The sequence below is a fragment of the Taudactylus pleione genome, unplaced genomic scaffold (assembly GCF_031769625.1).
Source record: "Taudactylus pleione unplaced genomic scaffold, aTauple2 ptg000519l, whole genome shotgun sequence".
In the NCBI taxonomy this organism is placed as follows: domain Eukaryota; kingdom Metazoa; phylum Chordata; class Amphibia; order Anura; family Myobatrachidae; genus Taudactylus; species Taudactylus pleione.
In genome coordinates, this window is record NW_028284921.1 from 2,798,304 (window position 1) to 2,824,369 (window position 26,066).

Here is a 26,066-nt window from a genome sequence, read left to right on the forward strand (position 1 = left end):
TATGAGATCCAAAGAGCTGTCACCATCAGTGAAGCAAGCCATCATTAGGCTGAAAAATCAAAACAAACCCATCAGAGAGATAGCAAAAACAATAGGTGTGGCCAAATCAACTGTTTGGAACATTCTTAAAAAGAAAGAACGCACCGGAGAGCTCAGCAACACCAAAAGACCCGGAAGACCACGGAAAACAACTGTGGTGGATGACAAAAGAATTATTTCCCTGGTGAAGAAAAACCCCTTCACAACAGTTGGCCAAATCAAGAACACTCTCCAGGAGGTAGGTGTATGTGTGTCAAAATCAACAATCAAAAGAAGACTTCACAAGAGTGAATATAGAGGGTTCACCACAAGATGCAAACCATTGGTGAGTCACAAAAACAGGAAGACCAGATTAGAGTTTGCCAAACAACATCTAAAAAAGCCATTACAGTTCTGGAACAACATCCTGTTGACAGATGAGACAAAGATCAACTTGTACCAGAGTGATGGGAAGAGAAGGAAAGGAACTGCTCATGAGCCAAAACCTACCACCTCATCAGTGAAGCATGGTGGTGGTAGTGTCATGGCGTGGGCATGTATGGCTGCCAATGGAACTGGTTCCCTTGTATTTATTGATGATGTGACTGCTGACAAAAGCAGCAGAATGAATTCTGAAGTGTTTCGGGCAATATTATATGCTCATATTCAGTCAAATGCTTCAGAACTCATTGGACGGCGCTTCACAGTGCAGATTGACAATGACCCGAAGCATACTGCAAAAGCAACCAAAGAGTTTTTTAAGGCTAAAAAGTGGAATGTTATGCAATGGCCAAGTCAATCCCCTGACCTGAATCCGATTGAGCATGCATTTCACTTGATGAAGACAAAACTGAAGGGAAAATGCCCCAAGAACAAGCAGGAACTGAAGACATTTGCAGTAGAGGCCTGGCAGAGCATCACCAGGGATGAAACCCAGCATCTGGTGATGTCTATGTGTTCCAGACTTCAGGCTGTAATTGCCTGCAAAGGATTTGCAACAAAGTATTAAAAGTGAAAGTTAGATTTAGGATTGTTTAGTTTGTCCCATTACTTTTGGCCCCTTAAAAAGTGGGAGGCACATATAGAAACTGTTGTAATTCCTACACCGTTCACCTGATTTGGATGTAATTACCCTCAAATTAAATCTGAAAGTCTGCAGTTAAGTCACATCTTGTTTGTTTCATTTCAAAGCCATTGTGGTGGTGAATAGAGGACAAAATATGAACATTCTGTCAATGTCCCAATATTTATGGACCTGACTGTATGTATTACACACACACACTGTATAAATGAGAGAGAGAGAGCTTTGTTTCTTCAGTTGATTTTAGAGGACAATCTATGCACCTCAATAGATTAATTTGCCACTCATAATACATTGTGGCTTCCTGTACAATCTATTCATCTACAGCATCCAAGGAATTTGCACTAAGATCAGAGGAATGCAGCCTAAAAATGGGATTTTGGTACCTACCGGTAAATCCTTTTCTCCGATTCCACAGGGGACACTGGAGGTGCTTACGCTGGGGTATAGAGGCGTGGATAACTGGAGCTGGCACTTTAAAATAATCTAGAAGTGTGAAGCTCCTCCCCCTCTATGCGCCCCATCAGCCCTCAGTTTAGAAAATGAAGACCGAGAGGAGATGGAGAACAAGCGTAGTAAAAGGGAGAGAAGAACACACAATAATCAAAAAACATACAACATACGGAACAAACCGAACAGGCAGGCGAAGAGCGCTGAGGTGGGCGTCCAGTGTCCCCTGTGGAATCAGAGAAAAGGATTTACCGGTAGGTACCAAAATCCCATTTTCTCTTTCATCCACTAGGGGACACTGGAGGTGCTTACGCTGGGGACGTCCCAAAGTTTTCCCCACGGGCGGGAGCGCTCTGCGGCACCTGCAGAACTAGGCGGCCAAAACGGTATGCCGAAACAGCGAACGTATCAAACTTGTAAAACTTGACGAACTGAAGACCAAGTGGCTGCACGGCACAATTGTGACGTGGAGGCTCCCCTACTGGCCACCCATGACGCACCCACAGAACGTGTGGGATGAGCCGAAATGGACGAAGGAGGCCGGCGGTCGGCATTAACCTAAGCCTGATGAATGTCAGCCGGATCCAACGTGCCAAAGTCTGCTTAGACGCTGGCCAACCTCTCCGAACCGCATCATAGAGGACAAAAAACAACTCAGACTTACGGAGGGAAGCAGTCCTGTCAACATAGATGCGGAGAGCTTCAACCACATCCAAGGTAGAAGAACCACCAGAGTCCTCCGCCCAAGATGGTACCACAATAGGCCGATTAATATGAAAAGCCGACACTACCTTGAGAAGGAAGGCGGCTACCGTCCGGAGTTCCACCCTATCAGCATGAAACAGAAGGTAAGGTGGCTTATAGGACAGAGCACTCAATTCAGAAACTCTACGAGCCGATGCTAGAGCCAGAAGGAGGACCGTCTTCCAAGACAAGTACTGAATATCAACCTCTTCCAAAGGTTCAAACATGGACGACTGAAGAAACAGAAGCACCAAGTTCAAGACCCAGGGAGCTATCGGAGGTACAAAAAAGGAGGCTGCAAATGCAAGACTCCCTGAAGAAACGTCTGCACCTCAGGAATGAGGGCCAATTGCCGTTGAAAGAAAATGGAAAGGGCAGAAACCTGCACCTTTAAAGCTCCAAGACGAAGGCCAGAATCCAGACCAGTCTGAAGAAAAAAACAGAAACCGGGACACCGAAAAGTCCTAGAGGGAAGATCCCGACTGGAACACCACGAGATATAAGAACGCCAGAGGCGATGATAATGCACAGCCGAAACTGGTTTCCTGGCACGGTAGCATGGTGGGAATAACAGAGTTTGGGATTCCTCTTTATCTTAGGACAACGGTTTCAAGAGCCACCCCGTTAAACGCAGTTGCGCTAGGTTGGAGTGTATGAAAGGACCCTGCTGCAGCAGATCCGGGTGCAGAGGAAGGGGCCACAGATCATCTGCCAATAGGGACCGAAGGTCCGAGAACCAACTTCTCCACGGCCAGTGCGGAGCCACGAGAATGACAGAGGCTGACTTGTGCTTTATCCTTTTTTAGCAGTCGAGGAAGAAGTGGAATCGGAGGAATGAGGTCCACGAAGTCCTAGATCCACGGAACTGTCAGAGCGTCTACTGCCACTGCCTGCGGATCTCAAGTTCTTGACACATATACGTATGACACGTGGAGCTGACGGTTCAATCGTGACGTCATGAGGTCCACCTGAGGACATCCCCATCGACGTATCAGCGCGTTGAACACGTCTGGATGAAGCTTCCATTCCCCGGGATGGATATCCTGGCGGCTTAGGTAATCTGCTTCCCAGTTGTCCACACCCGGGATGAATACCGCCGACAGGATTACTGACTGGCTCTCGGCCCACCTGAGAACCTGAGTTACTTCTCACATGGCCCTGCGACTCAGAGTCCCTCCTTGGCGGTTGATGTACGCGACGGCCGTCGCGTTGTCGGACTGAACTCTTACCGGACGAGTTCTTAGAAACTCTGTTGCTTCTATCAGAGCATTGTAAATCGCTTTGAGTTCCAACACATTTATGGGCCACTTTTGTTCTAGAGGGGACCATCGACCCTGAAAGTGATAATCGAGGACTACTGCTCCCCATCCTCGAAGGCTGTCCGTTGTTACGATGATCCAGTCCCACACTCTGAATCTCCGTCCCGCTAAAAGATTGTTGGATTGTGTCCACCAGAGAAGGGTCACTCTGGTAGCTGGGCTCAGACGGATCTGTTGATGTAGAAGCAGATGAGACCCTGACCGCTGTGTTAGTAGGTCCAGCTGAAACACCCTGGAGTGGAATCGCCCGAAGTGTAGTGCCTCGATGGCCGCTACCATCTTCCCCAGGAGACGCAGACAAAGAAGGAGGGACACCTTCTTTGGTCTGAGGAGCAGCTGAACCAACCACCTGATATCCCGGGCTTTGTCTATTGGAAGGAAGATCCTCTGTGATGCCATATCTAAGATCATGCCCAGAAACAGAAGCTTCTGGGACGGATAGAGATTTGATTTCTTGAAGTTTATTATCCAACCGTGTTGGAATGTGGTTCCCAGATGGGAACGTGGAGATAGGCATCCGTGATATCCAGGGATAATAGGAACTCTCCTGGTTCCAAGATCGCAATAACTGACTGCAGAGACTCCATTTAGAACCGATATATCTTCAGATACAGGTTCAATGACTTGAGGTTCAAGATGGGCCTGACCGATCCATCCGGTTTGGGTACTACAAACAGGTTAGAGTAAAACCCCCTACCTCATTGATGTTCTGGAACCGGAACTAGCACAGATGATACTACTAGAGACTGGATAGCCTCCTGTAGAACCCTGGCCTTGTCTGCAGGTATTGGCAGACTTGTAGTGAAGAACCGAGGTGGAGGGGGGACCTCGAAGTCTATTCGGTACTCCAGGGAAATTAGTCTGCGGATCCACGGTTCTGGCGACGTCTGGTTCCAAACTTGTTGAAATCTTTGCAGGCGGGCTCCCACTGTAGGTGGTCCCAGGTGGGACAGAAGACCGTTATGCCACCTGCTTCTCAGCTGGCTTAAGCTCCTGTCAACGTGCATCCGTGTGTGGGCGGCCTCTACTCTGTCGCCTCTTGCTTGGGAGGGAGCCCCTCTGGAGAGGCGCACGAAAGGAATGAAACGAAGGTCCAGCGTAAGCTCTTCTGGGAGCCGGTGCAGTTGACGGGAGGAAGGAAGACTTACCCCCCCCCCCCCCGTGGCCTGGGATATCCTTTTGTCTAATTCCGGGCCAAACAGCATGCCGCCAATGAATGGTAAACCCTCCACCGCACGCTTGGATTCTGCGTCCGCATGCCTGGCGCGCAACCAGAGGGCTCTGCGGCCCGAAATAGCAGAAGCAGATATGCGAGCACTAATCTGACTAATATCTTTTGACGCTTCTCCCAGGAAAACTGCAGACTCACGGATGTGTTCTGCTAGTATGCGTAACCTGCTCAGGAAGTACCAGAGTCCAAACCTGTAATCAACTGGTCAGCCCAGCAAACCACAGCCTTGTTAACCCAAGCAGTAACAAGGGTGGGCCTAAGAAGAGCACCCGCTGCAGTATAAATAGATCTTAGCGTTGTCTCCAATTTACGATCCGAAGGATCTTTTAGTACTGTGGCTCCCAGTACTGGGAGTGCCTTAGAGAGACGGGAGACCGGCGCATCAACTGGAGGGAGCGTTTCCCACTTCTCCATCATGGATGATGGAAAACGGTAGCTAGAAGGAAACCGGCGCAGAATTTGGAACCGTTTATCCGGTTGTTTCCAGGCCACTGAGAGCTGCAATGTCCCCTAGTGGATGAAAGAGAAAATCCATATAACAGTTGGGAAGTCATCTAATAAAAAATTACCTTAAGCACCTGCATACATAGGCCGACACACCTAAAGTAGCCTCTCTCGTTATGTATTGATTCTCTGAGCAGAAAACTGCAGATTATCAGACAATGAAGGGTGGCCAGTAGGAGAAAATGAGCTTATTGTTATAGCAGACTCTCCCACAAACCACTGATAATGGGATGTGTTGTTACATCATACTATTATGGATAAGTATTGACCACCAAAGAGAATTGTGTAAAGTGCAGTGTTAGATACTCCTGCACCGCAACTCACCACATTACCTAATATACAGCAGGAAAATAAGTAAATGATGAGGATGATAATGAATAGAAAATGACAGGAGCCAGACAATCCCAGCCTTGAAAATAGCTTTTTAGATACCCATCTATTTGCGATATCAAAGTTGGACATTAATAGGAGGAATCTGTTTCCTGGCTGAATAACAGTTCAAACACTACCACCCAGCATTATCACTTCTATGGTCTAGGATTTTATATTTATTGTGCCACCTGTTGTTCATCAATGAACTAGTCCATAAGTGGTTCTGGGCTTTCTCATGTCTCCTAAAAGAAAACAGGCCCTGTACAGACACATAGCAAACCCACTGACAATACAGCAGCACAAGTCTGTATACAAGATACTTACTGCAGGCTGGCACGGACTCAGATCTGGGGCTGCAGCAAAATCATGTTACTGTATGCAGGGAATAGTACAATACAGTCTATGAAGAGGGATCGGAGCTGAGCGTCTCCAGCCTCTCCACCCTGCTCTTACTGCCTACAGAGCTTCTAGCATGCAAGCAAACACTTTGGGATTTTAAGGCCACGTAGTAATTATTATTATTACATTTTATTTATAGGATGCCACAAGTGGTCCGCAGCGCCGTACATACAGTAAAGGGTACACAGAACATTACATTACTATACAGTAACCAAAATATAAACAGAACACAAGTAACAATTAGCAACACAATTCTCCATACACAGTACAGCTCTGATGGTGAAGGCTATCATAGAAGTGCTAGAGAAGAAGCTTGTGAGACAGTGGGGAGGAGGACCCTGCTCCTAGGAGCTTACAATCTAGTAGACATGCATGCATTATTATATTATGGCAGGGTAACTATACAAACATTAAAAATGTTGTCAGTGTTCTAAACGACAACCTCAGACAACACAAAGGGAACTGCAGTCATAAAGTGCAGCTACTGTATATTTCTTACACATCATAAAAGGTACTTTAGGATGTTTAGGAGAATATAAATAGGGTATATTTTGACTTCATGAAATATAAATTAAATGTTCGTTTACTGGATATGAGCATTAAGTGACTTTGCACAAACAAGCTCATTTCTACGCCAATGTGCATAAAATTAGATGGAAGCTGTCGCACAGGCTGACTGCTGACTGCATTTAATTCAGCATATTTTACAACCTCTCCTGGCTGCAATGCACAACAGACAGACGGACCTACCAGGTGGTCAGAACGACAACCTAAATTAGACATGCACAAATTCCTAATTACAGTACATCATATAGCAGGCAACATAAACTGACACATGAACACGGTCAAGGAAAAGTTCCCTAGGATGGTACATGTGGGTGCACAAAATACCCATAATACCTTAGTGGCCTGATTATCACAAGACCCTTTTTAACTTTGGGCCCTGTAGCAGCTGCTATAGATGTTATTACTTCGCCTCTAGCAATGGTCCTGGTGGTATGAAGACATTATGTTGACATCCATAATGTCGACACCTGATAGTCGACATGGTTAAAATGACGAAATCTGGAAAATGTCTACGTAGTGAAAATGTCGACATCTGCATTAGTGTTGACACTATGACCATGTCGATATGGTGAATATCTGCATGATGTCTGTCAACATTAACACCATGCCAACATTTTCATGTCGACATAATGTCAACAAGGCCACTGTTGACCTAATATTTTTAACCCGCTCTGGTCTATAGCTGCTCTAGGTAAATAAAATGCAGCCCCAAAATGATGCATTAGATTTGGTTCCTGCTCATAACATTAAGGACTCAATTACATTAGGCATGAATATGTGTCTGTGATAATATGTCGCACTTATGGCAGCAAGTGTGGGACGAGAGCTGGTGAGTTCCATTGCCAGTGTTTATATGCCGCTGCAATGGTAACTCGCCACCCTTGCTCCTAATTGAACTGACCCAAAGAGCACTCAGTAAGTTAAATTCTAAATAATGTATATTAAAACAAATCAGTAGTTGTATATCAAAATTTAGATGAGGTAGGAAAAAGCGACAAATGTAGCAAAATGTAACAAGGCATGTGCATCTTAAGCTCTGTACACACTACACAATGTGTATACACAGCGACAGAACGACGCAATGTAATGATACATCACGCACGTCGTACACAGGACATGATTGCGCAATTTGTTACGTGTTACAGCATGACGTCGTTCATTGCATTGTCCAATCTGCTGTGTAGAACCGCAGAAGGGACGCTGCGATGAACGAGCATCGGGAACGACTGACCCGGCATACACACTGCACGATATATCGTTCCGATCCACGGGGAACAATTTAAAAAAAAAATTTATTTTGTACAATTGGATCATATAATGTGTACCTGGCTTTTCATCATGTAACTTCCTAAAAACACATGGCAGGTATAGTGTTGGGACCACAGTATCAATGCTGAAAACACGTTACCATACTTACAATGTCTTCTATAATTTCCTTGACTGCAGCTACCGCCAAAATGAACAACAGTGGAACCAATGTTGTATATCGCCCTGTTGGAGACACGTCTGGGATTTGCTGAAAGAAATGCACAAATTACACATTAGACTTCTACACGAGGAAGAAAAATTATATATGATTCTATTTGTGCAATAAGCAAAAGCTGATATTCAGAGTGAGGAAGCAGTAGTCTAGATGTCAGCATATGGCTCTCTGGACATTTATCCATTACCAGTCTTTGTGTTGTGGACAAATTGCCACATGAATGATGTAATTAGATGCACGGGATATTGAATAGAAGCCCGTCGATCTCTGATCAGAAACCATAGTAGGCTGAACACCAATAAAGCAAGTTTACCCATTCCATACAAATAAAGACTTCCTAATAATATATATAAAATATTCCAAACCCATATCGCATAATAGGTTTTGCTGAGCCAGGAGCACTGCTGTATTTAGCATTTTTCAGGCACAGCGATACATGCTATAGCCTGTGATGTGGCCCATTTGTAAACAGCAGGACAGGGTATTTGTAAACAGCATGATTTTCAAGGCTTATTTTATTTAGGAGATCCAAGACTGAGGGAAACATTCAGGAAAAACTCAAGTAATGAAAAGACTATGTAATTATGTTATCACTTATATTGTACCCATCCCCTATGTATTTAGATAGCTGCTATTAAGTGGTTTGAGCAATATTCATGAAACTGCAGTATATACATTCACAGGAGACTAGTGACATCACTTTGCGCCTGATGCTTATGTGATGTCATCGGCTCCAAGTGAATTGATAGGCTGCAGTCTCATGAATATTGTTCAGCCAGCACAAAGCCTGTCTCCACTGTGTGCAGGAGGCAGGCAAGCTTCAATAAAGTAGTGACCTGCTTCCTCATTCACAATCTATTTTTTCCAGGAAATGATTTATTTTAATTATGCTTAATACAAAAAAACACTTCTATCAAGACATTTTAATCATACTAATCCTTAACCAAGCCCTAACTTATCACAGTGCTTTAATTTGCAAATATTTAAAGAAACTAATGGATAGAGGACCATTTGAACAATGTATGAGTAATCTGCAATTAAGGCTATAAAAACTACTGGTATTCCAATGTAAATACTAAAAACAATCCAACAACTGGGCAAATCGCAAAACAAAGTAAAATCTCCCTCTTCATAAAACAGAATGATCATACACAATGCTGCAACTACTTTGTGGCAGCTTATAAAAATAAACAACATCTTATCTGTGTACAACTCTCATTTTATCCACCTGACCAAATGGTAAAACAATTTGAAGCCCATTTTATTTCTATGGTGCTTAGGTTACTCTAGATCACAAAGCAAGTGAACAAAATCAATCCAACACACAGGGGTCAATTCAATTATACTCCTTTTACACAGACTTAAAAATCCCGGGTTGATGCACGTGGATGTACATCAACCTGAGATTTTTGTCGGTGTAAATGGATCAACCTGAGTCCAGTGACTGCAGGGTTGAGCACGGGTCATTCCCGTGTCACCCTGTAGTGTAAGCGGCGTAACCCAGGTCCCGATGACCATAGTTGCGCTGCATGCCACATGCTTCAGTGGCGCTTGGAGATGACATCATCTCCAAGTGTCCACCCCTGGGCCGGCCAGAACGGAGAAGCGCACCCCACCCGCCCTCAGTGCCCCCGGAGTAAGGTAAGGGGGTCGCAGAGGGGGGAGGGAGGGTAAGAAGCGCTGCTCACCTGCGCTGGAGAGATGGGTCAGCACGGTGCCGAACGCCGCAGTGTAAAAGGGGGTCTGTCCTGGGTTGGAAACATGTTCCAAATCCCGGGTCAGACCAGGGACTTTGGTATAAAAGGTGTATTAGGTGCAAGTTGGGTCCTGTATGCCTTCTCATGGTAAACCTGCTCTGTTAATTCCATTTGCAATTTAATTCCAAACTCGCAATGATTTTTTTTCAGAGGAATTTTTTTTTTTTTTTGCGTACTCCGCAGGAGAAAACGTAGGGAAAGTCTTTTTTAGAAGTAAAAATATGCCGGGACACAGTGAAGAACCTCTCGTAAACCCTTCCCAATTAATTATCACGCACTTGGAGGGGTTTAAATAGCTTCCTTTGGCCAATAATGTTATGTCAGTTTTTAGGCAAGTTTCTCACAATAATGGGTTAAATGATGTGGGACAGGTATGTGGAGGAGGAAATGATGTGGGACAGGTATGTGAAGGTGTAATTGATGTGGGACAGGTATGTGGAGGTGTAAATGATGTGGGACAGGTATGTGGAGGAGGAAATGATGTGGGACAGGTAGGTGGAGGTATAAATGATGTGGGACAGGCATGTGGAGGTGTAAATGATGTGGGACAGGCATGTGGAGGTGTAAATGATGTGGGACAGGCATGTGGAGGTGTAAATGATGTGGGACAGGTATGTGGAGGTGTAAATGATGTGGGACAGGTATGTGGAGGTGTAAATGATGTGGGACAGGTATGTGGAGGTGTAAATGATGTGGGACAGGCATGTGGAGGTGTAAATGATGTGGGACAGGCATGTGGAGGTGTAAATGATGTGGGACAGGCATGTGGAGGTGTAAATGATGTGGGACGTGTATGTGGAGGTGTAAATGATGTGGGACAGGTATGTGGAGGTGTAAATGATGTGGGACAGGTATGTGGAGAAGTAAATGATGTGGGACAGGTATGTGGAGAAGTAAATGATGTGGGACAGGTATGTGGAGAAGTAAATGATGTAGGACAGGTATGTGGAGAAGTAAATGATGTAGGACAGGTATGTGGAGGTGTAAATGATGTGGGACAGGCATGTGGAGGAGTAAATGATGTAGGACAGGTATGTGGAGGTGTAAATGATGTGGGACAGGCATGTGGAGGTGTAAATGATGCGGGACAGGTAGGTGGAGGTATAAATGATGCGGGACAGGTAGGTGGAGGTATAAATGATGCGGGACAGGTATGTGGAGGTGTAAATGATGTGGGACAGGTATGTGGAGGTGTAAATGATGTGGGACAGGCATGTGGAGGTGTAAATGATGTGGGACAGGCATGTGGAGGTGTAAATGATGTGGGACAGGCATGTGGAGGTGTAAATGATGTGGGACAGGCATGTGGAGGTGTAAATGATGTGGGACGTGTATGTGGAGGTGTAAATGATGTGGGACAGGTATGTGGAGGTGTAAATGATGTGGGACAGGTATGTGGAGGTGTTGTACTGGTGGGAGATCAGTTTTTGAACTTGCAGATGACAATTTTTTGTCAAACTTTAAACAAACTAAAAACACAGAAAAATTACTATACACACATTTTTCTGTACCCCAAAATGCTGGAAAGACTTTAATTTTCTGAAAAACTCTTTTCTATCATTTTTATAAAATCAGCTATTTGACACCTTTTAAACACCCTTGTCACCACCTCTTACCCATATAAGACTATTGCAGCTTCTTTAATATCTAACTCTCCGTAACACTTTATTTGCCTTCTCTCACTAGTGTGATGCCTTGGGGGAGTCCCGTGCCATGGACTTGTACTATAGAAATGTTAGGGACCTTCCTAATGAGGTCATCTGGCCGTGGTGGGCAGGCTCATATTTTTGACCAAAATTATTATTATTATTATTATTAAGTACCTCAGTTTGACTTGAATGGCAGAATTTATGTACCTGCACTTTTCTCCTTTTTTTGTGTGCAACAATGTAAGTCGCAAGCATGGTAGCACGTCGCTGTATAGTACAGTTCGGGTGAGCGGTCTAGGGCATTTCTAATTGAATTTAAAATCTGCGGGGTGTGCATTCAGGTGATGTATGCAGGTTTTATGACACAAACTTGCTTTCGTAACCTCGCTCCTAATTGAGTAGACCCAAAACACTTACCAAAATGAGTAATGCTGTTTTCCCATGCGCGTTGTTGAATTATTTTTTTTCTACCAATATTAAAAATGAAATTTTTTGGTTCCTCTATTTTTATGTATCCCAATGTTGTAGAAGTTTGGGCTTCCAACACCCAGTGCAGGTAATTTTCTGTTAAAAGCAAAAACACTAAAAGCTGGTTGCCTGGTCCTGCTAAATAAAGGAATAGGCCCAGCATTGCTACACTTTCCTGTCTGTATCCTTTTAAAAAAAAAAATAACAAGAGACTTTGACATATACTGTGAGCCACAAGGAGTGAACCCACAAGTCAGATTACTTAATGACTTTATTCAGTCTCTTCTCAATTTAAACATTTCAGAATAGTTTTATTTCTTCTAGTTAACCACAATAGAACTAGTAATGAAACAGTTTTTAAACAGTTATATTCTGGCACATAGGCTGCTATGTTTGTTAGGAACATGTCGTATGAGCATAACTTTATGTGTAAAGGTGCCTACACACTTGGCGATGTGCTCACGATCCAACATTGTGTACAATTTCCCCTGGACTCTCCCCCGGCAGTTCTGCACACGATTTGGTGTGAAAAGTGTCCAATGTAACAAACGATCTATCGTGCATCATGTCCCAGATTGGCAAATCTGAAGATGCGGTGAACTACCTGTGGGGACGCGCATCGGCATCATGATCGTGAGTGGGCACTCATGAGTTTGGCATATTTCACACGATGCGTCGGAATCGGGCAAATTATGTAAAATATCGCTAAGTGTGTAGGCACCTTAAACATTGATGATCAAGAGTCTTTTTATCTTAATTTAGAATTAGTTGTATAGAAACATAAGCAGAAAGACCATATAATCTTAACAAGATCTAAATAACAAAACAAACCATATATGGTATATACAGATGTGTCCTGGTTCATTGTGGCTGATGGAGCCACAAACATGCGCGTGCATCACACCATGCCATTCCCCATGCCACGTTACGCTATGGTGCGCACTGCCATCACACCAGTGATTCCTATGGAGGCGCACTCGCATACGCAGTGTGCATCTCTGGTCGCGGGAGTGCATCTCGCGCTATGCGTGACGCAATTCGCCGCGCCATCTGCACAACACTAGCTGGGCATATCTGTATGAACAGAAGATTTACAGATAACAAGACTTTAACTGAACAATCAAGCAGGCAAAAAGAAGTCTTGGTTTTCTTTGATGTGTGACGAAGGGAGTGAAGGATGATTAGAGGTTAGTACCTAAGGGTCCAGAGGTGTTAAGTCAGTTTTAAAAGGTGAGAGGGGCAGAACTCTGCATTCAAAGCTAAGGTATTGAGATAAAAACTACTAAAACGAGCGATGGGTGGTGATGGGGAACTTAGGCATGTAAGAAGCCATTCACCACCCATCCTACCCTCTGCTCCAAATATTGTTGTGAAGGATGGCTCTGCAAAATGAGCCAAGGTGCCCAGATCTGATAGAATAACTTTCCTTTATATGTAGGTGGCAGTCAATGTTCTAAATACGGTCTACAAACCATATACAGGACTTCAGGGAATAAAGACAGAATGGTTCCGTCTGCTTCCAAGTTTCAGCAATTTAGCAATTAGGCATCTGTCAGGTTGCGAGAGATTAGTTTTGTAGAACTCTTGTAAAGCATAACAGAGGAGGAAACACCAGGAGTCCTTGCGGACAGGGTACCAGAGCAGGTTCCAGAAGGAAGAAATGTTGGGACAAGACCACCAGATATATGAATGTGACTTGTTATCCCCTTTTCCAACAACAATCAGGAGACTAAGGGGTATATTGAACTAAAGGTCGACTTTAATCGATTTAAAATAGATGAAAATCGATCAACATAGAGGCTAAATCACGCATTTACTAACAGACAATTTATTTAATTTTTCTCAAGTATTAGTAAATGTGTGATTTAGTCCCAGAAGCACAACATCAATGTTCATCGATTTTGATAGATTTTAAATTGATCAAAATCAACCTTTAGTAAATATACCCCTAAGAGTGCAACATAATTATCAGGTCCCGGAAAAAAAGCCCCGATAAGTGCCGGCGTTGGGCGGACTTCGGGGCTAATTGGATAGACCCGGGGGACCAATTAGCAACCGAACAATGTTTGCGCTAATTGGACACCGTGCTAAATTATCATCATCATTTATTTATATGGCGCCACAACTGTTCCGCAGCGCCTTACAAAGTACATAAACACATAGGTTGACCAGTGACTTACAGTACAATACAATACATTGCTACATTCACGACCATAACACCCAGATTAGCAACAGAGCAAAGCAACCAAGTGTTAGGTGCCCTAGTGGGGAGTAAGAAGTAGATGAAAGTAGAGAACGGAGAAGCACAAGAGGGTAGAGGGCCCTGCTCGCAAGATAAATCTTCCGCTTTACGCCATCTTGCACTCAGCACACTTCTGTGGATAGTCTGCTTTACGCCCATCGAATTAACATGGCTTTATCTTGTGCAACATCTTTCTCCTATTCTGCTTTATATTACAGTGTATCTTTGTGATTAGAGCTGATCATTTAATTCCTAAACTAATTCTGACCGACGGTCTATTTGCTCTCCATTAACCTAATTAGAATGTAGGAGTCTTGGGACAGAAACCGTTCCCTTATGCATCTTTAACGGTTTATGTGCATGAACGGTATACCATTCCAGCTATTACCTACATTTCCTAGGAGGTACACGATTTTAGACTGCAAGGACCATGAAACCATACTGGAAATCCTATTAAAGGCTTTGTATTTTACAAGGACTAAAAACCAATTGAGAATTAAACTTGCATAATTATTCATTCTCTCACACAGCAAGGTTCAATGTCCATGGAATGGTGCTAATCATTCATCCTAAGCATTGGTGAATTTCAAGCCAAATTCCAAATCGATTGGGAAAATTACATTATGGTGTCTGGTGGTTTCTTCCAATTAGTGTCTCAGCGTGGAGGACTATAATACTTGTCCCAGAGCCACGGCTCTTTTCTCAGCAACCACCATTCTGAACAGACCTGAGAGTATCAGTTCTTTTCCAGTCTGTGATAGGATATATGAAGCTTACCACAAGGCAGCCAGAATATAAATTCTAGTATACTAGTACATATGCAGCAACATACTAATTTTAAAGTACAGTAAACTAAAAAGTCTGTCCCTTTCTGTACACATTAAAAAGCAAAACCATTGCTGTGGCTGTACATGTAGCCAAGTGCATAGGACGGTATGTAGTCAAAATGTCACACCATTTTAACTACACGTCTGAATGTTGACATAGGTGTGTTGACATTGTGAATGTCGATAGCTCATGTTAGTTAGGGCTAGGCGTGTCACTTTTTGCCTTCAAATTGGTCTTATTCGCAAAGTGATGCAAATAGGACACACAAAAAGCTTATTGATTAAAATGATATGCAGCATGCCAATATTCTGTGTGCGACTGCCGGTGTATCTGCATGCGAGATGCTACGATACAGTGTCAGCGGCTGTGACACTATATCGTAGCATTTCGCATGCAGACACACCATCAGTTGATCTAGCTCCAATGGAAAAGCCCAGGACTAGACAGACTTCTGCAAAATATAAAAACTACTACTAGCACAATACTACTAATAATACGCCCACAATGACAGCTAGATTTCATTTAATCAATTTGCTTACTCTATGCTGCTGAAGTTTTCAGAGCAGCACTTCCTAAACCGAGCAAGGGTTCCATACCATGTAGTTCATACACCCCATTTCATTACTCCTGGTGGACATAATAAAAATCTAAAATGTGTGCAAGTAGAATAAACCTGGTGATCACTTTTATAATAAACCCCTAACACATATGTAATGTTATGAACATATTTAATGCCCGGGTAATTCTGTGGTGCCACTTTAGATGCCACTAAAGCATTTGATTCAATTAATTGGCCTTAACTAAAAGCTGCATTGATCACATTTGGTTTTAGGCAAGAGATAGACAGGTTATCCCCACGCTTATTTGAATGTATGAGGGAATGTCTCTATGTTGGTATTGGGGCAAAGTTTAGCTTATGGCCATGGTGGGCCTTTGTGTTCCTATTAACTTATTCTCCGATTTGTTCACAGAATAAGATGAAGCATCTGGCATCCAAGTCATCTGACCTCCTCTGCAAACTGCAGGAAAGTTACACAACCCAACATAGCAGAGGATGCTGGGGGTGCATTGCATTCTGCACCATGTGCTACCTGTGCAGTTAAGTGTTTTTGGACATGCAGGGAGGTCCGTGTGGCATGTAGATAAACGGGAGTATATGTAAGATCTGAGAGCACATGGAGCAATCTTGTGGTAAGTGGGGGGGTCTGAGGGCATGTGGGGATATTTTGGAGAAAGCGGCACAGGTGAGTGGCATGTGGTAGAATTTGGCAGCAAGTGAGGGGATGTGGGTGCGCTCTGGGATAGGTGATGTTAGGTTATCCATGAAGTATATTGGGTAACCCATGGTGTATGGTAATGACATAACCTTATATACAGAAGGCCCAGTCTATTCTCTTCAATGATCACTGGAAATTATAACAAAGGACAGACAATATTCTAGATCAGATGATAATTAAGATAAGTACATTTGAAATTTTGCTAATTTATGCAACTATTATATCTGATTATTTGTCAGTCCTATGGTTGGAGACAGAGCAATATTTTCGGTCACAAACATACAGGGATCATGAGGTATCTGGATTCCCAAATATGTAAATTACTTTAATCATTCAATGAGAAAATTACTGGTATTCAGACACATTAGCTTAATTAAAATGGTATTATTCACCTATATGTTTCTCTCAATCAATTTGAGGATATGGGAAACATTGAAAATAGCCAATTTTCAAATTCCCATTAGATGGGGACATCTAACATTGTATGGAAGTACAGTAGGACAAATCTATACCTCTGGGAGGATGTTTAGGCTTCTATGCTCCAATGTGGGGTAATGTTCCCTTCACTGAGTTGACTCTTCTTGAAATTACTTTTAGAAATTGTTGGCAATTATTTAATGAAGGTATTTTTAAGCCATTTGAACAGTAATAGGGGTATTCAATATGAAACGAAAACTTCGCCATCTATGCGTGTCGAAGTTTTCGCCGCACATCGGAGCTTTTGCCGGTGAAAAAGTATCGCGCGCGCGCCCCCGATTATCCCCGTATTCAATATGAAATCGGCGAAAACGGCACCCGGCGAATGTGAAATCAGCGAAAACTTAGCAGATTTTTTGGGAAATGACCCTAACATCCCCAAAAAGATGCTCTGACATGGGGGATCACTCTGGATACCCCCGATTAGCCCTGCTGAAGGTTTTTGGGGTCTTTAAACGGGCTCAATAGCTGCTATTTTGGGGATTTGGGAAGGTGGTGAAGAATAGTATCTAGAAGTTTTTTGGCAGAAAATAAGTAGTCCCAGCAAATTTGGGGTACTTGAAAATGGGGGTGACCATATTTAAAAGTTGAAGTTTTACAAAACGTGAAAAATCAACCTGCCGCAAACACCTGCAATGAAAAAAACACCTGGGGCATACTTGGGGACCCCCCTAGATTGTAGTTAGCTAGTTTTTAACTTTGTACCACCCAATTTTTTTTTTCGCCCCCAAAATGAAAGTGCTTTTTTTGGGGTCCTCGGAGGTATATTTCAAAATTTTTTGACACAGTTTACCTTTGGGGGACTGTCTGAAGATTGCAGGGTGGTTTGTGAAATGTTGTACCCCAAAACCCCACTTATGCACTTTTTTTCGCCACCCATTCCTTGGTGATACTTTTTCGCAGGGGCGAATGCAATATACTTTTCTCACCGGCGAAAAAAGTTTTCAAATTGAATACGGTGTAATAGTAAAAGCGGCGAATATTACGTCATCCGAGCGAAAACCTCGCAGAAACAGCGTTTTCGCTCCATATTGAATACCCCTATTAGTCTGTTATAGTCCCTCCCATGTAAGGCAATGAAGTGTTCGAGCCTGACATAGCAGGCCTGGGTGGGTAATATCAGTCTCACTATAGTTTCTGACTGGGAAGATCTGTTTCATTGGTGGCATCTTCTGATTTAAAAGATTATTAGTGTTATATATTAGTGTTATCCCCAATCCAGCTTGCTTGATTGCTTGCTTTTGGGATGGAAATACGTTGTTGTGTCCCAAGTGGCATAACTACAAAGCAATTTTTTATCATCGCTTTGGGAATCCCCTCCAGTTCTATATCTATTTACTAGGTATTGTGGTGTCTGGTCCTGAACAACCTATGCTACACAAGTTGCTATTTCTGACTGTTAAGACACTGGCTACACATTGGCTTTACTCCAACTTACCCACAAAGACACTAGGGATACAGTAAACTAGTAAATGGAGATCTCTCTCACAAGAAAACAATTTATCTTCATTTGGGGAGCACTTACAAATTTTAAACAAGACAGCCACATCTTGATGAGTCCGCAGCTATCTCTCTATTGTGCTCTATGAATCATCTTAAACGTAATTTGACATATAGGTGACAATCCAATTCCAAGTGATGTGCGGCTGCAGTATTTGCAATATCATTGGTTTATTTACAAAACATATCTTAGCAACATGAATGTCACATTTCATTGGCTGTTAACACAACATGTTAACAAGCTGCTTGGTAGTACAAAGTCTTGGAACATGGCAATGCCCCTTATGTGACATGTGCGGACACTCTCCTTTATGCACACACGGAGGGGATGGTCCGTTTGGATTATTAGCACTTGTTTGGGACTTCACATTTATTTCACATTTCACAATTTTGTTCAACAATATATATATATATATATATATATATATATATATAATTTTTTTTTTTTTTACATCTTCGCAACTAATGATTTGTTTCTTAGGGTTGGGTACAGGACCCAGACGGTCAGGATGCCAGTGGTCAGAATACAGACAGTCAGAATATACACAGATTTTTATTTTTTTTAAGTATTATAACCCTAACCCTAATGCACCCCTCCCGCAGTCTAATTGTAACCCTCCCAACCCACAGCCTAACCCTAACCCTCCCCCTAACCCCAAGTCTTCCCCTGACCTTAATACTTACCCCCGTTTTGCCGGTATTGTAACAGTCGGGATGCCACTGTTGGTATTGTGACCGTCTGCAATCTGACTGGCGGGATGCTGACTACATCCTATTCACCACAGTATTATTTTTTATACATTTTAATTTGTTGTGGACGTAACAGTATATCATATTCCAAAGAGAGTTACACGTTTTTTTCTTTTTTACTTGATTTTTTATCTTTTTATTATACTGTTCATGAAGTTTTTAATTAGATCAAAGTAATCTAGCACCGTGTTAATGTTATTACATATTTTTTCATAACACAACTAAGCTTATACAGCAATTTAGGAAACAACCACCCTGGTACATAGCAGTGTAAGTAATCTCCAAACCCCACTTTTGTAGTGCCTGAAGCATATAACACAGACAGGATCTGTTGGTTCGATGGCTCCACATGGGACAGAACAAACCTAAGCCCCAGGGCTTTCTGCACAAATCAGTTCCTTGGCAAAAAAATTATCTTTAGGGAAATCCTATCACTATATCAAACAGAGCAATATGCATATTTAACACTAGCGTTCTTGTAGGCGCTGACAATGCAATTACTGTCAGACTGCAAGTGCAGAATATTCATATACATCTATAAATTAATATACTACAGAATATGAGGGATCGGTATGAATCCCGACAGGAGGAGATCCCGACGCCGGCTTTTAAGTACCTAGCCCTCCCCTCCTCCCCCCCAAACCCCAATCCTCCCTTAGGGGTGCCTAATCCCAAAACTCCCGAGGTGGTGCCTAACCCTAACCCCCCCCCCCCCCCGGGAGTGCCTAAACCTAAGCCTCCCTTCCCGGACCCTAAACCTAACGCTCCCGGGGGGTGCCTAACCCTAACCTACCCCCGGGGGTCCCCAGCCCTAACCCTCCCCTTCCCCTCCAAAAACCTAACCCCGCTACACTCCCTAAACCAATTACCAAGTGACTGTAGTTGCCATGGTAGCAATATTACACATTGGAAAAATCTGGAGAACTAACAATCATTAATAGCAGTCTAAAGAAAGAAAGAAAGGAGAAAAGGAATTACCAAGCTTCCTCTAATAGCCTGCCACAGTGATGTATAAACATATACATAAATATTGTTTTTCCATGGGATTGCTGCTTTAATATATAAGCCTTATAAAAGGGTATTTTGTTAATTTATAAAATAAAAGCTATAAATGTTTGTCATTTGCTTTCTATTCTCTATATGTATTGATGTATTATAAGAATGCAGTTGCTGTTGGGAATTATAAACGTCTCAAAATAAATATGTAGACACAGAGCTATGGAGGGTCCTATTTAGCAGGTTGGGTATAGGATCCCAGCGGTCGGGATGACGGCGGTCAGAAAACTGACAGCGGCATCCCGACAGAATTAAGCATGTATTCTAACCCTAACCCACCTCTCCCACAGCCTAACCATAACCCTCCCCCCTGCAGCCTAACCCTAACCCACCCCATCTTTCCTGCAGCCTAGGCCTACTGTCCTGCAGCCTAACCCTCCTCTAAACCACCTTTCCCAAAGCCTAACCCTAACCCCCCCCCCCGCAGCCTAACCCTAACACACCCCATAACCCATCTTTCCTGCAGCCTAGCCCTCCTGTCCTGCAGCCTAACCCTCCTCTAAACCACCTTTCCCAAAGCCTAACCCTCCCCCCCCGCAGCCTAACCCTAACACACCCCATAACCCATCTTTCCCGCAGCCTAGTCCTCCTTTCCTGCAGCCTAACCCTAACCCTCACGCATCCTAACCCTCCCTCTAACCCACCTTTCCCAAAGCCTAACCCTTCCCCTCCGTAGCCTAATCCTAACCCCTTCTTTACCGCAGCCTAACCCTAACCTCACGCATCCTAACCCACCCCCTTAACCCACCTTTCCCACAGCCTAACCCTTCTCCCTGTAGCCTAATCCTAACCCATCTTTACTGCAGCATAACTCTCCCATCCTGCAGCCTAAAGCCAGCTACACACGGAACAATACGCTCCATAAGCGATATAGTTCAGTGTTGTCCCCTCACCTAACGGGCTCAATGTCATTCCTGACATTGAGAATACACAATGAACGATATCGTTAAGTGACGTCACCGGCTGAATCCCCGAACTTGCAGGATCAGACGTCAGATTGGCCTGTAAGTATGGCCGACGAAAGATATCGTTAGCGATCCATGGGAGCGTGCAACGTTACCGACGTCTTGCATACACACGGAATGATATTGAACGGTATGAACGATATCGTTATTGTTCATATACTTCACAATATCGTTCCGTGTGTTTGCACCCTAACCCTCCTGCAGCCTAACTCTAACCTAACCCATCTTTCCCGCAGCCTAACTCCCACCATCCCCCCCCCCCGAAGAATATAACACTCCCTGACCTGCAGCCTAATCCTAACCTTATACTTAATGACCGCTGGGATGCCGACTACATCCCCTCTCTATTAGATTTAAGAGTCCATTAACTCCATCTTGGGCAAAGGACAGGACTATAAACATGCAATCCAGCGTACTTACTTTGAAGGATACATTTCAGCACAGTGTGTATAATCCACCATTCAGCACAGCATGGCAACTCATTTGTTCATTTTCTATGGCATTAGGCACTAAATATTAACTGAAGAACTGAGGATAAGCAGAACTGTACTGAAAACTACATTTACAGAATTTAGAATCCAAGGGTGGTATTCAATTGTTTTCGCAGTCCGGATCTCCCATCTAAAGTGACGGGAGAATGCGGGGCACTATTCAATTGTTACTGCTGATCACGCCCAAAGTGGTCAGGTCTAGCCACGTAAATTGGCTTCCCCCGACCAAAGTGCTGGGCGTGATCACGAAAAGTGCAGCTTGGGCGCCCAAACAGGTCACTTTTCGCCCATTTTAGCTTCCACCCTCCTGGGGCTGCGAGCGGAAATGGAGCGGTGGCAGCTGATCGCGCCCGACAGGAGCAACAATTGAATAGCTCTGTAGGGCACAAAGGGGGCTGGAAACAATTGAATTCCGCCCTAACACTGAGAATACAGCCCAAGATGATCACTTCCAGGGCTATGCACTTGTTGAAATGTTTTCAAACCACAACAAATAGGTTACATTTGACATGAGACCAAAACGATGATTGTATGAGACAAAATCTTGTGGTGCATACACATGGGACGATCGTCAGCGATAACGATATAGCTGAACGATCTCCCGAGTGTTCTGGATGATCGATATTGATCATCCAGCACACCACCAACGACGGCCAACGATCACGGGTTCCTATAGTAACCTGGTCGATGTAGTTATTGTCCATACATGCCCGTGCATCGCAGGTCGTTGATGAGTTGGAAGGGGCCAAAAAATTCACGATATGAACGATAACGATATGATCGATATCTTTATCGTTCATATCGAGCATTTTAATCATCCTGTGTGTACGCACCAAAAAAGTAAACGTGTGGTTGCCAAAAGTGCAGGATGTTGAATATGTGATCAGGAAGTTTGTTAGGAAGTTTCGGCTTACAAAGAATAACACATTAACTGTAATGTGACAATTGAGGCTATTGAATGATCATAGGTGAGATCTTTGTACCGCTATATCCAAGGAGGGATTATTTGTTTGGTACTGCACATGACCAGATGTATTTGACCATCATTTAAAACAATCTGTTCAATTTGTGACCTACTGGCTTTTTTTGGGTGAACCTGTTCTTACTTACTTATACTCTCCTGCGTGCCATGATTTAGTAGTAGCTAGGCCACGATTATGTGGCTCTAACAAATAAGAGACTCTATTCATGCAAGTTCTTGGCTCTCTTCCATAAGAAAGCACTGGATTACATCTTTAGTGCTTAAAGATAATAGAATATAACAGGTTGAAATAAACTTTTCTCCAGTGGCTGTTAAATTGATAGCAGATAATATTGGCTATCATTATAGTTTATTTTCATGCTGTAAAACTCCATAGCGCCAGACAGTCAACATACAATTACATGAGTACAAATTAAGTATACAAAAAAAAAAAAAAATGGTAGGTACACATACAAGACCAATACAATGACAAGTAGATTTTATAGGTATAACTTGAAAGTAGCAGAAAAATACTACTTCAATGAACTTGCTGCATAAAACAGGAACCTCACTTCCTTGCATCTCATGAGAGCTTACAATCTAAATGGACAGGTTAGGTGGAAAAAATAAGAGAGTTATGGTATAACATACCTTTGTTAACTCTTTTTCTTCGAGGTCCATGGAGTCCACAGCTGATACGTTGGGGTATAAATCCCAGTCACCAAATAGTTAAAACAAGAGCGCTCTCTGCTACCAGGATGCACCGGGTCTCCCCCTCATATAGCCAGTTCGTTACCAAGCTCAAGCAGGCGAAGACAAAACAAGGATAAGAAAGAAGAAAACCCATACTCACTAATCCAGACTCTCAAGAGAAAGGAATTCACGGAAACCCCCGTAACTACAGGTGCATCAGGGTGGGTGTCCTGTGGACCCATGACCTTGAAGAAAAAGAGTTAACAAAGGTATGTTATACCATAACTCTTATTTTCTTCTTCGGGGTCCACAGCTGATACGTTGGGGATATCCCAAAGAACTAACCCTACGGGCGGGGACGCTCCTGAGTCTCAGAAGAGAGGAGAATCCTACGCCCGAAAGGAGGCATCCTGAGAGGCAAATGTGTCAAAAGAATAAAATTTGACAAACGTATGGATGGAAGACCATGTGGCTGCCCTGCACAATTGTTCAGCAGAGGCGCCCCGGCGGGCTGCCCACGAGGGCCCTACCGATCGGGTAGAATGTGCTGTTACAGAGTCTGGCACCCGCAGGCCAGTCTGTGTATAAGCTTGAAAGATTGTCATGCGAATCCAATTGGCCAGCGTCTGTTTATTGGCTGGCCAGTCACGCTTATGACAACCATAAAGCACAAAAAGGGAATCCATTTGCTAGTGCGTTTTACATAAATTCGCAATGCACGGACAACATCTAGGGAAGCCTCCTCCACCGAGAGACTTGCATCCTGAAAAGCTGGGATCACTATCTCTTCATTTATATGGAATTTAGATACCACTTTTGGAAGGTAATCCTGCCTAGTACGCAGTACTGGTCTATCTTGATGAAATACCAAAAAGGGAGCGCGGACGGAAAGCGTAGCCAGATCCGATACTCTGCATGCAGATGCTATAGCCAGAAGAAATGCTGTCATTGCTGTTAACCACTTAAACTCTGTTGTATTTAAGGGCTCAAACTGAGGAGCCTGTAAGGCCCTGAGAACTAGCGTCAAATCCCACGGAACTACAGGGGGAACGAAGGGAGGCTGAATCCTCAACACCCCCTGGAAAAAACGTCGTTATATCTGGCATTAGGGCGATCTTCTGTTGGAACCAGATTGAAAGGGCTGAAATATGTACCCTCAATGATTCCAGGCGGCGTCCCTTTTCCTGTTCGCTTTGAAGAAAATCAAGCACTCTAGACACCCGAAAACTCCCTGGGTCATATTCCCTCAGTTCACACCACTGAAAGAACACATGCCAAATTCTATAGTAAATACGAGCAGAGGACGTTTACGTGCCTTCAGCATCGTCTGTATCACAGCCTCAGAAAACTTTTACTTCCTCAAGACCAAGGCCTCAGGAGCCATGCCATCAAAGATAACCGATGAAGATCCGGGTACCAACAAGAACCCTGTACTAACAGATCCGGTCTCAACGGAAGGGACCATGGAGTATCCACGGAGAGAAACTGTAGGTCGGTGAACCAATGATGTCTCGGCCATGCTGGAGCTATTAATATCACCGTACTGCCCTCTTGCTTGATCCTTCTGACGATTCTGGGGAGAAGAGCAAACGGCGGAAACATAAATGCTAGCCTGTACCGCCATCTTACCGTCAGTGCGTCTACAAACTCGGCCCTTGGATCCCTTGTCCAGGACCCGGCCCTGGGCACCTTGTTGTTCCTCCTAGATGCTATGAGGTCTATCTCTGGTAGACCCCTTTTGTCCACCAGTCTCTGAAAAACTTGTGGATGCAGGGCCCATTCTCCTGCACTTATCTCCTGCCGACTGAGAAAATCCGCCTTCCAGTTCAGGACTCCCGGAATGAACACGGCCAATATTGTGGGTAGGTGACACTGTGCCCACACCAGGATCCTTGACCCTTCTGTCAAGGCAGCCCGACTCCTTGTGCCTCCTTGATGATTTAGGTAGGCTACCGTGGTGCGATTGTCGGACTGTATTTGCACAGATCTGCCCTTCAAGATTTCCTGAGCCTGAACTAAAGCTCCGAGTATTGCTCTTAAGTCCAGGATATTTATGGGTAGCTGGCTTTCCGCCTCTGTCCACCTTCCTTGAAAGACGTGTGATCCTGTCATCGCCCCCCAGCCCCGAAGACGTGCATCGGCCTTGAGTAACGTCCAATCCGACACCCAAAAGGGACGGCCTTGTCTGAGATGCCCGGTCTAACCACCACGATAGGGATAATCGTACTTCTGGAGAGAGACGCAGTATCTGGGACTTGATTGTGCGGTAATCCTTGTTCCAGCGTCACAGGATTAACTGCTGCAGTGGTCTGCAGTGAAACTGAGCGTACTCCACCATACTGAATGTGGACACCATTGACCCCAGCACCTGTATAGCTGACTGAACAGATATTTGTCTGTTGTGAAGCAATATGCGTATCTGCAATTGCAGAGCAAGAATTTTCTCCTCTGGCAGATATATCCTCTGCGCTCAGGAGTCCATTCTTGCCCCTAAGTGACACATCTGCTGTACTGGAAGGGTGCCAGAGTTTTTCCTCAATGGCCCTAGCAACCCAAGCGGCGGCCATAGCTGGACGAGTGGCTGTTCCTGAAAGGGAAATAATTGATTTAACCCTCCAGCCTTCTATCCGTAGCTTCCTTCAGCGAGACCGCCGGGATCAGAAGCGTGGTACACTTTATTAGCTGTGCCACATGCGCATCAACAGAAAGTGGAGTCTCCCATTTCGCACATTCTTCTGACGGAAAAGGATACAAGAATGCCACTCTTTTAGAGGGGTGTTTTTT

At 43.9% G+C, this 26,066-nt stretch overlaps 1 protein-coding gene across 4 annotated transcripts in view; it reads right to left on the reverse strand.

Moving 5' to 3' along the window:
• The window catches only part of ATP8A1 (ATPase phospholipid transporting 8A1), a 197,281-nt gene that overhangs the window by 137,436 nt on the left and 33,779 nt on the right, over positions 1-26,066 (reverse strand). For all 4 annotated transcript variants that reach the window (XM_088450578.1, XM_088450575.1, XM_088450577.1 and 1 more), the window contains exon 5: positions 8,103-8,201. In XM_088450578.1, the coding sequence (XP_088306704.1) occupies positions 8,103-8,201 (99 nt within the window). The remainder of the gene's footprint in view (positions 1-8,102; positions 8,202-26,066) is intronic.